The following is a 17,075-nucleotide window of genomic DNA, read 5'->3' on the forward strand; positions in this document are numbered from 1 at the left end:
AGAGTCTAGGGGAAAAAAGATAATGGTTCCTGGATGCTGGAGAAGGGAGGCTGTTTTTTAAAATAAGGTATTAAAAATGGAGCAGGGATTCCCTCTCAGTTTTTTTGCTCAGCCCTGGAGCTGAGACAGAGGAGAAATGAGACGTGGATCCTCTCCTGCTCAAACTAAAGTTTAGTGAGTCAAGTTCCAGCTAAGGACAAGTACAAGAACATAAAATCCTTTTCTAATCTCTCCCTAAAGAAGGTGCAGATGAAAGGCCTCATCAAAGCCTCTGAAACCACCAAAGCTGTTTGCCAGCAAAGAGATAAATCAGGAAGGTTTGAGATCTGGTTTGAATTTAATAATTACAAATGACTAATCAGGGCACATTCGCTGTCAAGTCAGGAGCTGTACTGCCTCCACCAGTGCATTTCTGCTGCTCTGGTCACTTGGTTATTAAATAGAAAAGCCCTGTGATTAAATCACAGGGCTGTTCCAACACTAATCAATTAAATCTTGGTCATTTAAAATTAAGTCAGGCCTTGCACTTGCCCTGCCTCTGTGACAGAAGTGGGAACCACACACTGCAAACGTGACTGAAGGTATCCAGAGAGCATCCGTTTATAGCCCTATGTGATGTGGGTACTTAGAGGAGGGTCAGGCTGCATCCCAGGTAGGATTGCCTCCTCCACCATCTCTAATACCCACATCTTCTTTGCCTGCCTCTCAACATCCAGTAACAACAAATCAGCAGTGACAATAGTAGTAATAGTGATTATGATACTAACCACAGAAGCAATAATAATTACCATTTTTTAATCTCTCGCCATATGCCTGGCCCTGTTGTAAATATTTTATCTGCTTTAATCCTTCAAATAAGCCCATGATGAAGAAATCAACGTTTATGGAAATATATCATAGACACTTCCATATCTCACACACCTGGAACCTGCCTGGCCCATAGTTCATCCTCTATAAATATTTGTCGTGTGACTGAAGTGATAGAGAGCATCAGTATCTGTGATACACATCAGTTGCTGTGATAAGATCAGAGCAAGGAGAAGTGATGGATCCTGAACTCAATCTGTCTCATTTATTCTCTTTGTTTCCTTGAGGTATGTAGGTAAATGTCTTATGAGCCTTTTTATATTGTTCTAAGGCACATATTGTTTTAAATGTAAATTTACTTTATGTGCTTCTCTGATGGCTCAGGTGGTAAACAATCTGCCTGCAATGCAGGAGACCCGGATTCAATCCCTGGATTGGAAAGATCCCGTGGAGAAGGGAATGGCAACCCATTCCAGTATTCTTGCCTGAGAAATCCCATGGACAGAGGAGCCTGCCAGGCTATGGTCCTGGGGTCGCAGAGTTGGACATGACTGAGCGACTAAGACTTTCACACTTCCCTTCACATTTTTTATATTAATTTAAATAAATCACACTTTGTTTTTAAACAATATAAAAAGAGAAGTAGCACTGGATGGCGAAAGGATCAGTGGTTTGGGAACCAGCAATGGCACCCAACTCCAGTACTCGTGCCTGGAAAATCCCATGGATGGAGGAGCCTGGTAGGCTGCAGTTCATGGGGTCTCGAAGAGTCGGACACGACTGAGCGACTTCACTTTCACTTTTCACTTTCATGCTTTGGAGAAGGAAATGGCAACCCACTCCAGTGTTCTTGCCTGGAGAATCCCAGGGATGGGGGAGCCTGGTGGGCTGCCGTCTATGGGGTCGCACAGAGTCAGACACAACTAAAGTGACTTAGCAGCAGCAGCAGCAGCAGCAGCTGGTATAGAGAAAACTCCCCTCTCCAGCATTTGCTAGTTTTGTGACCTTGAACAAATCCCTGAAGCCTTCCCACGCTTCAGTATTCTCTGTAAAATGAACACCAGCATGCTCACTGAGGCCAGGCTGAGGAGAAGCTGGAAAGGAATAGTTCTTTAAATGGTGAGCACAGTGAGTGGCTCATAGCAGACACCCAGTTCCTGCACCCACTTCTCTCCACCCCCACTGTATATCTGAGAGTGTTTCTCCTCTGCTTCCAAGACTCAAAACCTCAAAGGATCCCAAGATTTGGGTCTAGAGAGACTGTAAGCTGAGCCTAATAAGAATCAGACAGGCTTAGACCTGGGACCAGCTCTTCTGCAAATCCATCAGCTGAGGACAGGTAGGGTCACTGCTCTTGGCAGAGAGCCTTACCCGGAACCACAGAAAAACACTTGTTCCCAGACCATTTACTGATGAGATTTATGTGTCTGCCTTGTGCTGTCAGAAGGTAGCCAAGCCTAAGAGGAGGTGGTCACAGAGAGGCCTGGAGAACAGTGATGTGCTGTGAAAGTGGATGGTGTCACCAGGAATGAGTCTCAGAGTCCTCCCCATCTGTCCAGAGAGACCTGTATCTCCATTAGAACTCAGATCCACATGTACAGATGACTTTGCCCTTTTGCAGATTAACAGAGAGCCTCCTGGTCGGTTTTTGAGCCAAGAAGCATGAGGTTTTTCCAGCACCCGAGCACCTCTAGAAAGCATCTCCATGAAATATGTAGCCTGCAGGGTTAAGGAATCAGACCGTATACTCTAGCCCTTTGTTCCCGTACATTCCCTTCCGTAACTGCTTTTCCTCCCTGACTCAGATAGGTGTTCAGAAAAAGGGTTCAGATGCCAAATCAGGTCGCTTATGGTTGGATTCAGCCAGCTGTTTCATTTCAGTTGGGCTGTTATCAATCCTGGACTCGTTGCTCCTGAAGCACAGAGCCTGGGTGTGCATGGTGTTACTCAGGGAAGTGCATGCTTGCTGCCTAGTCATGGGTGTGCCTCACCCTTGAACAGACCTGACACTTCTTCTCACATTAGGAGTGAAAATCACCAGTGTTCCACTTGGACCAACGTCTGAATTTTTTTTTTAACTTATTGTTAAAATTGTAATTGTTAAAAGTTGTCATTTTTTTTAAACTTATCTGTATAATTTAAGGAAAATAAATGCCCCTGCTGGTTAAGAAAAAGAGTCTCTTATTTGAAAAGCAAAAATTACAGCATGAACTTGCATGTTTTGAGTCCCCAAGGAAATTTGAGGTTGAAGAATTTTAGCCTTCAGTGATCTTTGCTTTTGAGGTTTTGATTTAATTTTGGCAGCCAGGTGGTTAGCGGAAGGGAAGGGTGTCGCCCCAAGAACACGGGCCTCCTTTATTTATTCTTTTTTTAGTCACTCATTCAGAGATTATTCATTGACCTGCTGCTCAGCACAGGACGCTGGGGTTTTAAGTTATGCACTCAAATCAGAGAGCCCAGACTCCAGCACAGTCCCTGGGCTCACCCACGGTGCACTGTTTTTCATAGTTGAAAGGGAAGTGGACTGTGCATTCGCCTCAGTGACTGGGACGAGAATAACAGGGTGGGTCTCTGGCTCTTCAAACAGGCTGAGAACCCATGAGACCAAGTATGTAAATGCAGGTGTTTGAGACACACAGTTCTTCCTCCCTCGGAGCTGCCCCGGGTCATCTCTCCATGACTTCTGATGCGCACGGAAGGGTGGTGCTGGGCTGGTGGAATGGGTACCCATTTGTTCCCCTCCACCGTGCCCTCCTTCCCCGAAGTTGGATAATAGTGAAGAAGACAAGCTTCTCAAAGGCAGCGGGGTCAGAAGTATCAACAACAACAAGAAATGAAGAAACACTCTTCTGGGGGAGTTGGCTAGGTACCAGGTACTGTAGCCTGTTCTAAGAATGTGATCATGACAGACCAAATCCTGCCTCTGTGTGCTTGCGTCTCATGAGAAAGTCAACCCGAAAACAGAAAATTAAAGTATCTCTCTGAAGTGAGTCTCTCCTGCTGGTCTCTGTCTCTGCAGCTTGTCTGAGTCACTCACGGCAGAGATCACAGTCTAAAATATGTTGTTTTCTTTTTATTCCCAGTTAGTGGGAAGGGAGCATGCCTGGCTCGTTCGCTGCTGGATCCTAGCACCCAGAGCAGGGCCTCGCACATCGGAAGTGCTCGGTGAACATAGCGAATGAGCACATGACCTAGTGACCCTGTGACGTGTTTGCACTGGGCCCAAAGTTTAAACTGCAGACTCCTTCTGTGTTGCTGACTGTGGTCAGTTAACACCCTGTGCAATGGAAATTGAAAAGAACACCCACTTTGATAATCCATGCAGATTTTACTTTGTAAAATGGGTGGGTTTCTTAAGGAGATCTTTCTATCCCAGGTTAACCGGCTGTGGCTTACTTTAAAGGCCACTAGAGGACTTTTGTCTTCTGCATTTGGCTCTTGGTACATAGAAGCATCTGAGGTTAGTGATGCTTAGGAGGCTGTGTTCCAACCCTCGGTGGTATATTGAGTTGGTCTGGAGAGGGCTGCATGCCCATGAGAGAAAGAGCCTCTGTTAGTGTCCTCTGTCCTTCACTAGGGTGGGATTTTGGGGGTAACAGGCCACTGTAAATGTGTCATGTTGACAAAATCATTGAGCCCTCAAAATGGACCTGCAGCATCATAAAACTCTGTAATCTAACAACACCAGGTCGCGGCACACATCTCTGTAGCTTACAGTTTGGGTAAACCCGGGAGCCAGCATTTATTGTGCCGTTACCATGTGCCAGCCGTCATTCCAGGTCCTGTATACATATCTTCTGTAATCCTCAGGACAGCCTGACCTGGTGGTTAATGACCACTTTACAGATAACACCCCAGAGCCTCCGCCCTCTCATGGGATTTCCCAAGATTGAAGGTCTAATTCTGTAGCCTCCCAAGGCAAGAGAAGCCAGGCTCAGGAAATGGCATAGGTTGTCCTGGGTGGCAGGGCACCAGCGCAGATTTCCCTACTCTTTTACCCCAGCACACGTTACTGATTGATTGCAGCCTTCCCTCACTTGCTGTGCTGTGAAATCCTTCTCAATACAGCACTCAAGGGAGACACTGCCAGGCATTCCGAATGGCAAATGAGTCATAACCTGTTTGCCAAGTGTGCTTTAAATGGGGTGTGTGCGTGTGTGTATGAAGGGTTTTGCCCTAGGAATTAGAATCTTGGATTCAGGGTATTATACCATAGCCGTGTAACTTGGGAGCCATTTGTTTATCTCTCCTAACTTCAATTTATTTACCTGTAGAATGGTAATACCTTGCCATACTCACCTCCAAAAGTCACCATATAAATACTCAATGACACCACAGTGCCGCTTTTAATTGTAACTGAATGATGAATCAGTATGGGTCATGTCCCTACACAAACATGAAGCAGCCCCCTCCCCCAAATGACAAGCAGCTTTCAGCATCCTCTTGGGACTCCCCCAAAGCCCATGAGTGGAGTATTTGGCTCCCTAACAATCACCAATCACATGGTGAACTTGTTAGGGAAGATTCTTGGATATTATCTCAGAATGGCTGATTGAGGATCCTGGCTCCTAGCATTGGATCTCTAAATTCTTCCCCTGCTCAAGTGGAATGATGTATGGGATCTAGCACTCCATACTCTGTATGGAACCATGTTAACCTTTAGGATTTGAAACATCTAGGTAGCTGGTGACGGAAAAGAGGCCCCAGTCTCCTCCCCATCTGTGTCAGGCAAACTCTTAATTCATTCATCAGACCTGTTCAAATGCCTCCTCCTCTGAGAAAACACCCCCAGCTCCCACCAAGGCCAAGCTGATTACTGCCTCACTGTGCTCCAGAGCCCTCCAGCCCACAGGCTGAGCACTTACTGTGCACCAGGCACTCTGCTGTGTGCTAACACACATCACTGTATTTATTTCTCCCTGCTGGAGAATAAAAGCTTATGTTACCACCTCCACCTTAGAGTTGAGAAAGGGTGACTCAGGCAAGTGAAGTGACTTTCCCTAGGATAATTGGATCTTACTGCCTTATAATCACACCAGAGTCTGTGTCTCTTACAGGAATATGATAATTACGTGAGTTAATGTGAGCTCCTTAACTAGGGAAGTTGCCAATCTCGGCATTCCTGGGAGCAAACACAGGACCTGGTGCATAATAAAGTGAAAGTGAAAGTGAAGTCGCTCAGTTGTGTCCGACTCTTTGCAACCCCATGGACTGTAGCCTATCAGGCTCCTCCGTCCATGGGATTTTCCAGGCAAGAGTGCTGGAGTGAATTGCCATTTCCTTCTCCAGGGGATCTTCCTGACCCAGGAATTGAACCCTGATTTCCTGCATTGCAGGCAGACGCTTTACCGTCTGAGTTACTAAGTCGTGCATAATAGGTGCTCAACAAATCTTTGTTGAGCTAAAGAAATAATAGAAGAGTTATAGTGAGATAGCCAAGGACAGATAAGGACTGGGTGCTTTCCAGCATCTGCCTGTGTTCACACTCATCATCTAATAGAGGAGAAAGGGCAGGAGGTGATAAACTTCTCTGAGGGCTGAAGGCTCCAACTGTCTCTCATACCACTCCACTGTAACCTCATACCAGGGATTCCGGTCAGTCGGCAGCTTTCTGCCAAGTAGGGGACTTAGCAAGTCACACATTAGAGACTCGAGAAATACTTACTTGATTGGTTAGGCTAGAGATGCAGAAGAGAAGTAAATGTGTCTCTGAAGAGCTTGATTGTGTTTGCGAATGGAATTTCTTTTCTTTTTATACAGAGGATAATACATTTTTCCAACCCCATAGACTTCCATGGTCATAAGTTCATTTCAAATATAGTTTTCTTCAGTTCCAATAGTGACTCTTCTGAGTCTTAGTGTTTATGGCTCTAAAATGGGAAGGTTGGAGATGTCTAAGGTTCTTTCCAACTTTCTGGTTCTGTGATGACATCAGCACCCTGGATGAAGTTTAGAACAAATTTAACTTACACAAGTACAAAGCAGCGCTAAAAATGGAATATCTTTAAGTGAATTAGATTATTTCCAGTCTCATGTCTTCTTCCATGTTAATAAAAATCTGAACTCTGTGTCTAAATTTCTAAGTCTTGTTATACAGAAACATTTAGAAGAAAAGAAACTATAAAGAGAAACAAACTGTAGCAGCTTGACTAAGAACAATAATGGAAACAAGTTATCCCAGAGCTTAATCGTTTCCTGTAATTTCTTAGGCTTTCTTAGAACTCGGTCTAAGGTTTTGCGTAACATGGTAGAAATGATAAGGATTACATGTGCTATTTGATTGCATTTTTTTCTTTCCTTAATCAAAGTCATAATCCTTGTTTACATTTGAACTTTGTTTTATTATTTGTTTCACAGCGGAAACGGAAGCAGAGCACCCAGGATGAAGATGCGGTTAGCCTTTGTAGTCTCGATATAAGTGTAAGTACAGTCCTTCCTACATCCCCTGCCATGGGAACACCTCTCATCTCTGAATGTATTTGTTAACATGCTATGGGCTTTAGGTGGGCTCCCAGGATTCAGTTACAGAGGTTGGGATCTTGCGGGGAAATGTTAAAAATTTTTTTTTTTTTACTGGAAGAAGCTGTGTGGCCAGCTTAAACTTCCAAGCCACTTGTTTATTGCTTGTCTCATAAAATGAACGATGAAATCAGTGCGTCTGGATAGAATCTAGATAAAGGCCGCTGTGCCGCATTAGAGACTGAGTACTAAAGGTGTGTCCCCTTCGGAGGAAGTTGGCAGATTGTCCTGACTCAAGCCACTGCATGGCTCAAAGGCCAGAAGAAGTGTCTGGCAGCATGGCTGAGGGAATGGCTTTGGTTTCAGCAGCTTAGTTTGAATGAAGATTCTATACTTAGATTTGTATGACACCTATCTTCTCCTGTTTTCTCATGAGGAAAAGACTTAACAGAATTGTTGTGAGGATCACACAAAACAATCAAAGTGAGAGTACCAACTGCATAGCCTGGTACATAGTAGACAACTCACCAAATGTTAACCTCACTATATTTTCCTTTAAAAGCGGAAGTTTGCAAAAGATGTTTGAGTGACCTAGTAACTGTGCTAGTGATGACAGAAGTCAAAAGCTTTCTTGGATTTTTTCAGGCCCACATCTTTGGGTGCTGAATTTCAGTAGTTTTCTTTGTGTGGCCTCCTTGTCTCCCCAGTGACACAGTTGGGGAGGCTCCCCGGGCAGCTGGTGCTCTCATTGTCTAGGGCCGGGGGGTCAGGGTTCTGGCCTCCGCTGTGCTCCCCATGTCTGTTCATCGTTCACACTCCCTGGAACTTTAATCTTCATGCATGCATGGTGGATCCATCTAACATTAGGGCCTGGTCCTCCTCCTCCACAGACACTGCAAAACCCACTGTTGTGAGATGAAGCTTCTATGCTAAGAATTAAGAACTGGATCATGGTGCTGGCTCTGTCTGTAACTAATGATGTAATGTTGGGCAAGTCAGTTCCTCTCTATGGGCCTCATCTGTTTAAAAACAATTTTGAGATACAGTCTTTAAACCATTGTAAAAATGTGAAGCTCTGTTGAACACAGATTACTGGGTTCTCACTGGATAACATTTGTTTACCCATATAAGCAATGCTCTCTTAGTTATTTTTAATTGCGGCAGAGTTTTCTATGATGAACATAGCTGTGGTGGAGGGAGCCTGCGCTAGCTAGGTAAATGTATTCGCACATCTTTATTTACCACATGGTGTTTGTTCCAGTCTTTAGCCCATCATATTGGTGGGTTGGACCAGTTTATTCTGTTGCTATGGTAATAGGACAAAAAAGACGATGTTATTCTTGCTTACTGGAAGAAGCTGTGTGGCCAGCTTCTTCTTACTCATTGAACCTTTTATTGTTGACAAGTGAAGTCTTTGAAACTTTATTTATTGACAACGAGTTTTTTGGTGTTAGCAAATGTTTTTAATTTTGTGGCAATTATTAGAATGATTGGTGTTCAGAATATATAGAGCCCTTAGCCGTCATATATCCAGTCCCCTCAATTTGAAAATGAAAAAGTAGAAGCCCAGGGAAGTGTAGTGATTTAATAAGACTTTAACCTAGATCATTTCTAAGATCATTCCTCATCCTATGTTTTTTCCTGAACTATGTTTATTTTTCAGAAAAACACGTCTCTAGAAGGTTTATTCAAAGAACTACTAAACTCTTTTATATGAAAGGATTATTTGCAATCATGAGTTCTGATTTGGTTTTCATGTTGATCGGCATCCATGAGCTTACCTTCTGATCAGAGTCATCTAAGCTCATATAATGAATTATTTGATGTCTTTTCTCCTTATGCACATAGAAGGCGATGGCACCCCACTCCAGTACTCTTGCCTGAAAAATCCCATGGACGGAGGAGCCTGGAAGGCTGCAGTCCATGGGGTCGCTAAGAGTCTGACACGACTGAGCGACTTCACTTTGACTTTTCACTTTCATGCATTGGTGGAGGAAATGGCAACCCACTCCAGTGTTCTTGCCTGGAGAATCCCAGGGACAGGGGAGCCTGGTGGGCTGCCATCTGTGGGGGTCTCACAGAGTTGAACATGACTGAAGTGACTTAGCAGCAGCAGCAGGTCTTTACACAGCCACAAAAGATACATCTCCCTCCCTTGCTGTATCTCTTAACCATATCGTATCATGTTTTGTCACAGTAAAGAGACTTTCATGGAAGAGTCTACCTTTATGCTTAGGGATTCACCTGTGGCCAAACTCCTTTCTGATTTCTCTGTTATTTTTTCCTGTTTCTTGGCAAACAGATTCCAGAACCTGGACAGTTTCCTCCAAATATTATCATGTGATATTATAATCATTATAAAGCTTAAAAGAATCCTAGAAGCTGTTGGAGGACATGAAAACTGGTGTTTTGCAAGTTTACTGACAGTCCAGGCTGTACAGAGATGATGGGGTATGTGGCAGATACACATGTGGCCATAGAGGAAGTACTACTGATTTTCAGTGCCTTGCACCTAACAGGTATTTGGTAGAGACGAGTTGAATGAACTAGTGGATAGAGCCACTCATGAGAAAATTGTAGCCATAAAGGCTGCAATGTCTGAGTAAATATCTGAGTCCCATAAATTAATAAATAAATGGCTTTGTAGTCTCCCCAAAGGTGCTTTTTAAATGGTGATGTTCAGTAGAGTCACAGCAGCATTAATGAAGAGTTGTTTTGAGCCTATTTCTATGTGTAGTGGAAAGTATCTGAAAAAAAGGTGGGTTCCAGTGGATGACTCACACCGGAAGATGTGAGGGCTTGGGAAAGTAATATTAGTAACTCTCAATTTTGATTCCACTTCATAAGTGGAAAGACGGTCACCAGATGTATGCTTGAACATGAAGTTGCTTAACTGGGGACAGGGATCTTTGGGGGTCAAGTTTCCATTGAGTCCTAGCCCAATGCTGTACAATGAGCTCTTCATAAATACTTATTGGTTAGTGAATTTTAACAACAATGAAAAGAGTGGATCTTCCCAGTGTGTATGTGGAATTCAACACATGTACCCCCGTTCTAGAAATATATCTGTGGCCTAAAGTTGGGAAGTATTAACACAAAAACTTTCCCCTTTTGATTAAAAGCACATATTGGTGTCTGAGTGTGGATAACACCAAATATTCTCGTTGATATCTTGCTTTATTTTAAAGCCTCAGATGACAATTCTGGTACGTGCCTGCGAAAGGTTTTCCTTCTGAACTCCTCTGCAACCTCCTATTGAACTTGAACTTAGAGACCAAACAGGAGTGGGTAAGCTAAGGAAAGAGTGTCCCTTACAGAACAGGGATCCTGTTGTTTGAGGGCCGGGTGTGTCATGGACTCTTGAGAATCTGATGATAGCACTGGGCTCCAGACAATTTTACAAGATTGACATATGATTTTATGGGTCTCACAGAGCCCAGCCAACACCCCAAGTGAGGAATTCCTCTTAAAAAGGAAACTGGAAGGGTCCTAAGGCATGGTGACATATCTCCGCAGAATTATTCTCCCACCCTCCACTTCCAGCACTTGGTGAAAAATGAATTGTGACTGGAGAGTCCACACTATTGGACAGTATAATTGGTCTCTATTTTTTTCCCACCACTTTACGCAGTCCACTGGCTGAGCCCCCGGCTTCCTGGCAGGATAAAACACAAACTATTCCAGAGGGGGGGGGGGAAGCAGACTATATTTTTTAACACTTTTGAGAACAATTTGCAGAGTGGAGAATGCTCCCAGAAGCCGCCTACAAATCTTCTCTCACGTCAGAGGATATGAGTGGGATGGTTTCAGGGACATCGCTTCCCCCACAGCACTTTTCTCGTTTGAATTCGAGGGGGCGAGAGACTCCCGAGTAAAGAGCTGGGTTTCATGGTCCCTCAAGCAAGGCACTTGGCCGAAGAGCCAGGTGTGACCCTGATGCAGGGCACTGCTTAGCATCAAACATCCTTTATCAAAAAATATACAAATGTTGGGATAGGCCTAAGAACAGTTTCCAATGAAGAAACAGTGTAAAAGATAAAAAGGAGTATATGTTCTTTGTTGCAGATTTGGAAAATGTGAGCACTAGAATTCACTATACTCTTACCTCAAAGTAGTGGCTACATTTTAATGTATTAACTTTCTAGAGTTATATACACACTCACTTAAAACTTTTCAATTATGAAATATTTCAGGCAAAGTGGTATAAAGGATAATGTAAAATTCCAGGTAGCTACCAAATGCAACTAAAGACATGTGCCCTTAACGACGCCACAGGCCCTTAAAAAAATCCCTTGCTTTGCTGTGTTTAATGTTTATTGTTGCCTTCCCTTTCTATAAACTTGCTATGTACATGTAGCCCTAAATAGCACATATGTTATCAACTGACTTTTAAAGTTTATGTAAGCATGCAGTTTTAATGGTGATCATAACACATATTAATTTATTCCTGTATTTTCCATTTACTATATTGAAATCATGTCACCACAACCTGAAACATTCTTCAATAACATTATTTTAAATAACCATACTTTGTCAAATGGATGCACCAAGTTTATTTAGCCAGTCTTTCCTTGGATAGTTAGATAAGTTGCAGTTTTTTACTATTACAAATACCACTGATGGGCATCCAAGAATATCTTTGTGTGATTCTTGTATCAGTAGGATAAAATATAAATTTCCTGGCTAAAAGGGAATGAATATGTTTTAAACCTGTTCACAGGTTTATACTCCTTCTGGCAGTGAGAGGTAGAAATTCAGTTCAGAGCATTTGAGCCTCTCTCATGTGGAAACTTGGAATGGGAGATTGTTCTCAGTTTTCTTTCCCACATTCTCTTTCAGCTATATCGCTGGTCCCTTGCTAAGTGTGGCTTTATGTGGGACATTTGCTAACCCCACTCTTTGGCAGGAGCCCCTCCTGTTGCCCTTTCAGAGCCCAGGATCTCTAACCTGGCAGGGAGGGACTGGTAGTGGTGGAGTTGGTGGTGGGGCATCCTTTCCATGTGGCGGGGCTTCCCCACAGGAGCAGGTGGCTGAACTATAACTGGGGTTGGGATGAGACCCATTTAACCCTCACAGCAGTCCTCTGATCATGGATGTTATCATACCCTTTTTGTAGATGAGAAAACTGAAGCTTGGAGAAATAAGAAATTTGCTCAAAACCCCACATTCTTGTAGATTCAAGGCCGGAAGAGCTGGCTCCCACAGCTTCTCCATGCTGCCTCTAGCACAGGAAGGAGAAAGCATTTGACTCCAGGGCTTCTGGTGATGGATGATGGACAGGACGTTGAGCTGGTGTTTTTGGCAACCCAGCTTTGAGGTTTATGACCATGCCCCTTCAGAGTACTATAACCTGTGCTTTCCAATTACTGACCCTGTTACATGGATGCTCAGCGCACAAGAGTTGACACATGAGAAGGGGGAAAAGCTTTCCTATCTCAGTGAAGCTAAATGACGTTTCTTTGCTAGGACGTGTTAAACCAGACACGAAACAGCAGCAGGATTATTTTATCTCTGCTCAGCAGAGTCCAGATAATTATAAAAGATACCATTTCTGTGGTTTTGTTTCTCTTGGTCTGTTCTGGAACTTGCTAACTGGGGAGATTAGCCTTGCCCTGACCAGCATGAGGCCTTGATGAATTATGTGGGAGATTTTAATAATGCTCTTATCACCGAGGAGACCAGGCCTGCCCCTGAGACTGGGTTGTCAATAGCGCATATTTATATTTAACCTGATGGATTTTTTTTTTTTTTTCTGTTTTGGAATTACGATCTGGTCTTGCTGCCTGTGAAATTATCTGGGCCTACAGTAGTGGAGATCCTGTGTTGAGTCTCAACCCAAATCTCTGATGGCAGATCTACTCATTGTTGACATAGGCACATTTTGTCTTGCTGCTGTTACTGTTGTTTAGTTGCTAAGTCGTGTCCAACTCTTTTTGTGACCCCATGGACTACAGCCCGCCAGGCTCCTCTGTGCATAGGATTTCCCAGGCAAGAATTCTGGGATACATGGTAATTCCTAGGCATCTCCTCCTCCAGGGGATCTTCCCCACCCAGGGGTTGAACCTGGGTCTCCTGCATTGGCAGGTGTACTTACCTTCTTTATCTTGCCTTTGGCCTAATCGATTAGGCTGTCAGTGGTTGTCATTTCACAGTGTATTCACTATGGTCTTTTCTCTTTGATCCACCTCTTGAAAAGCACAGTGACAAAGGAATTCCTGGGAGCTTCAGGACATGCTCTCAGAAGCTGATCATGGGACAAAGTGTCAGTCATCATCTTTTGTCCCCCTTCAGTGACCCCCATGGGGCCCTGGATTATTGAGGGATCCTGTATTCTGAGTATACCTAGTTGTTTGAATTTGTCATCAGAATTACAGACTTTGGAAGTTTAGAGATTAATCACATTCAGTTTCTCTACCTGTAACCTGAAATCATAGCAGTGTCTTGCCTTAGAGTTATAAGGATTAAAATAAGTTAATTCATGTAGAGCATATAGTACCTGGCCCTTGGTAAGCACAAAATACACTAGCTATTGTTGCTGTTGATTTCATAATACAATATTGATTCTGTGGTTCAATTTGAAGATGTCATTGTCACAAATGTTCCATACATAGAACTGATTATGAAATTAAAAAAAAACAGAATATAAAGAGATGTATACAAGGAGTTTTATTACAGTGTTTTAAAATAATAGCCTTAAGCTGGAAACAGCATGAGTGACTAAATTATATAGAGACTTGTAAATGTATTGCAAAATAGAAGTGTAATGCGTGATTACAGAGCACATAACTCTGTAAGTTACGCCTCTAGATGGTTATGTATATATGTGTCCACTTGAAGGAACACTCAGGGAGGAACATACACTACATTGTGGGTAGTGGTTACGTTGGGAGAATGGGTTTACAGGAAGGGGTGGTTGAGTTCCAGGGGTTCTTAACCTTTTGCGTCTTGTGAAACCTATGAACCTCCCCCCACCACCAAGACTGTTTAGATGTGCTTAAAATACAATATATGATTAGAACAAAACCCACTTTTACTGAAATATAGTTATCAAAATATTTAAAAACAAAATTGTGGTAAGAGTTACATATGTGCTTAATTAGTGCATTAAGTAACAAGATCTGGCAACAAATCCAACATCTCATACACCTTCCATGAAATGATAAGAGTAAATGATATTTTGAAATACCCTCACCAGCCACACTGTGATTTGAAAACACAGTGATTTTTATGGTGACCACGTCATGGGTCTGCTAGTGCTTCTGTGAATTGTGGTCTCCATTCATAAAGGAAGTGCTAAATTTCACTTGTTAGTAAAATTGATCTTCAGTGGGGTTTTTTTTCCATCCAAGCTCACAGATGCTCTGAATTGAATCCGTGCAATCCTTGGGCTTCTGAGGATTTTAGATTAAGAATCCCTGTTTAAGACACTCAGTCTGTTATGATAAGCTTTGTACTGTATTACTTTAGTACTTCAAATGACTAAAATTTTTTTTAATATAATAAATATAATTGATTTTGACCTGCTGGTATATGAGGTTGTTAGTGTTTTAAAGGAGGGAAAATAAAACATTACATAAAATTAAAGGATGGGGATAATGATGATAATGTTGTTTTTAGAAAGACTTTGCTATAAGCATTAAATCAGTTCAGTTCTCAACTCTTGGTGTTTATTTAGGTTTTTCTTTGAGACCAGCTTAGCTTTTTTAAATAAATGACTTAACTCACCCCAGTACTTTAGTATAAGACCTTTTATGCTTTTTCTGCTATTGAAAAACAGTTTTAGGGTAGAAAAATGTCCTTGTTTTTAAAAGATGAATACTGAAGTATTTAAAATGTCATTATATCTGTAATTTATTTTTGAATATTTTATTATAAGTTGTAAAGTAAATATTTTTAAATAATTTTATTTTTAATTACACATGTAACACTGCTTATATATTCCCACAATTAAAAAAAAAATCAAACAAGAGAGGTGGAACTAACAACCCATTAACCATCCATGGTCCCACTTACCTTCTTAGGTATAATCTGGTTATTAATTTAGTCTCCTCCCAGATATTTAGGTATATAGATAGATAGAGCTACAAAAGTGAGTTTGCGGTGGCTTTGTAAAGATGTGTTGTCATTTTTTTGTTTTACTTTGCAATTTGCTTTTCTTCTTTTAAATTGTCTGTTTTTTAGAGCAGTTTTAGGTTCACAGCAAAATGAAGCAGAAAGTGTATGTCCTGTGCCCCTACACATGTGCAGTGTCCCCCCGGTGTCAACATCCCCCACCGGAGCGGTACAGTGTGACAGCAGATGACCCTAGGTTGGCACATCAGTATTAGCACAGTCCACAGTTTACATCAGGGTTCACTCGGTGTACTTTCTCTGGGTTTTGACACACTTGTAGTGACGTATCCATTATGGTATCTTCAGAATAGCCCTGAAGATGCTCTGTGCTCTGCCTATTCATCTCTCTCTCATCTCAGCCCCTGGCAACCACCCAACTTTTTACTGTCTCCATAGTTTTACCTTTTCCAGAATGTCATACAGTTCTTTTCAGACTGGCTTCTTTAACTCATTAATAGCCATTAAGGGTCCTCCAAGTCTTTTCATGGCTTGAGAGCTCTTTTTTTTCTTTCTTTAATCACAGAAATAATATTCTGTTGTATGGATGTACCATAGTTTATTTATCCATTCGCTTAGTGAAGGGTATGTCTCATTGTTTTAACTGCTGCTTATTTTTGCACGAGACAAATGGGTCATAATTTATTTTAACAGCATTCTCCATTGAGGGGCATTTTTGTTGTTTCCAGTATTTCCCAGTTACAATGACCATCCTCATATTCCAGAGCAAGTAGTAAGGTAGATGCAAAAAAGTACCTGTGTGCACTGGTTACTTTAAAGTTAATATGAATAATATAAGTTGCCATTTTTATAATTCAAATTTTTGTGCACACAGGTAAAAACCAAATTGTTTCCAAATGCAGAACTGAACAGGCCATGAGAATTAATAGAGAGGAAAGGTTCTTTTGTCTCCATCATGAGGGCTTCATTTAAATAAAGGCTGTGCAACTATTAAACTTGTGTATCTCCAGAAGTGTATTCCTTTTCTGTCATCCATGGTTAAAAATACAAAACTACAGTTGTAAATTCAAAGGAAAAGTCTTGTTATATTGACCAAGATTACATCTCAACTGCTTTTAAATTTTTGTAGTTTATCATTAATTCCATTTTGACAGATTATTTGCAGTAAAAAGTCACTAGAAAATAATTGTTTACAAATACCTTTCTTATAGTTTATTTTTTTCTGAAACATAGTCTGGGTCTGTCCACCTGAAAATTACATAAGTAATCTTGGTTAGAAAGTACCATCCGGGCTTCTATTCCCAGCTAATTGAGTTTTTCCTCTAAATGACTTATGTAATTGCATCAAGCCTCATCTTTGATCTGGTTATGTAGTCCTAGTTTCAGTAACAGAAGCTGTTTCTCTTTCTTCTTTCTCTTCTTATTTGTGTCTGCTGCCCCTTCTCTGTGAAGAAAAGGTGGTGGGTTGACTTTGTTCCCTAAACATTTATTGTATATAAACTTTTTACATTATTGGATTAGTACTTGTATTTTGGAGGAACTTTTGAAAAATGTAGAAAGAATCCATGAGATTCTTTTTACAAATGTAAAAAGGATCCACGAGAATACTCAGGATTTGCATGTCTTCCTCCACCCAGCTCTCTAACTTAACACTGCTATGCCTGGCTCATTTTGTGGAGAGCTGAGGGTGAAGTGTTTGAATCACAGGTTTATTATCTTCAGTGGTCCAAATGCAAAGT

At 41.8% G+C, this 17,075-nt stretch overlaps 1 protein-coding gene across 5 annotated transcripts in view; it reads left to right on the forward strand.

Moving 5' to 3' along the window:
• Positions 1-17,075, forward strand: part of ARHGEF3 (Rho guanine nucleotide exchange factor 3) — a 312,998-nt gene that overhangs the window by 159,711 nt on the left and 136,212 nt on the right. For all 5 annotated transcript variants that reach the window (XM_070360298.1, XM_070360300.1, XM_070360301.1 and 2 more), the window contains one exon: positions 7,165-7,227. In XM_070360298.1, the coding sequence (XP_070216399.1) occupies positions 7,165-7,227 (63 nt within the window). The remainder of the gene's footprint in view (positions 1-7,164; positions 7,228-17,075) is intronic.

This window comes from Bos mutus, chromosome 22, assembly GCF_027580195.1.
Source record: "Bos mutus isolate GX-2022 chromosome 22, NWIPB_WYAK_1.1, whole genome shotgun sequence".
In the NCBI taxonomy this organism is placed as follows: Eukaryota; Metazoa; Chordata; class Mammalia; order Artiodactyla; family Bovidae; genus Bos; species Bos mutus.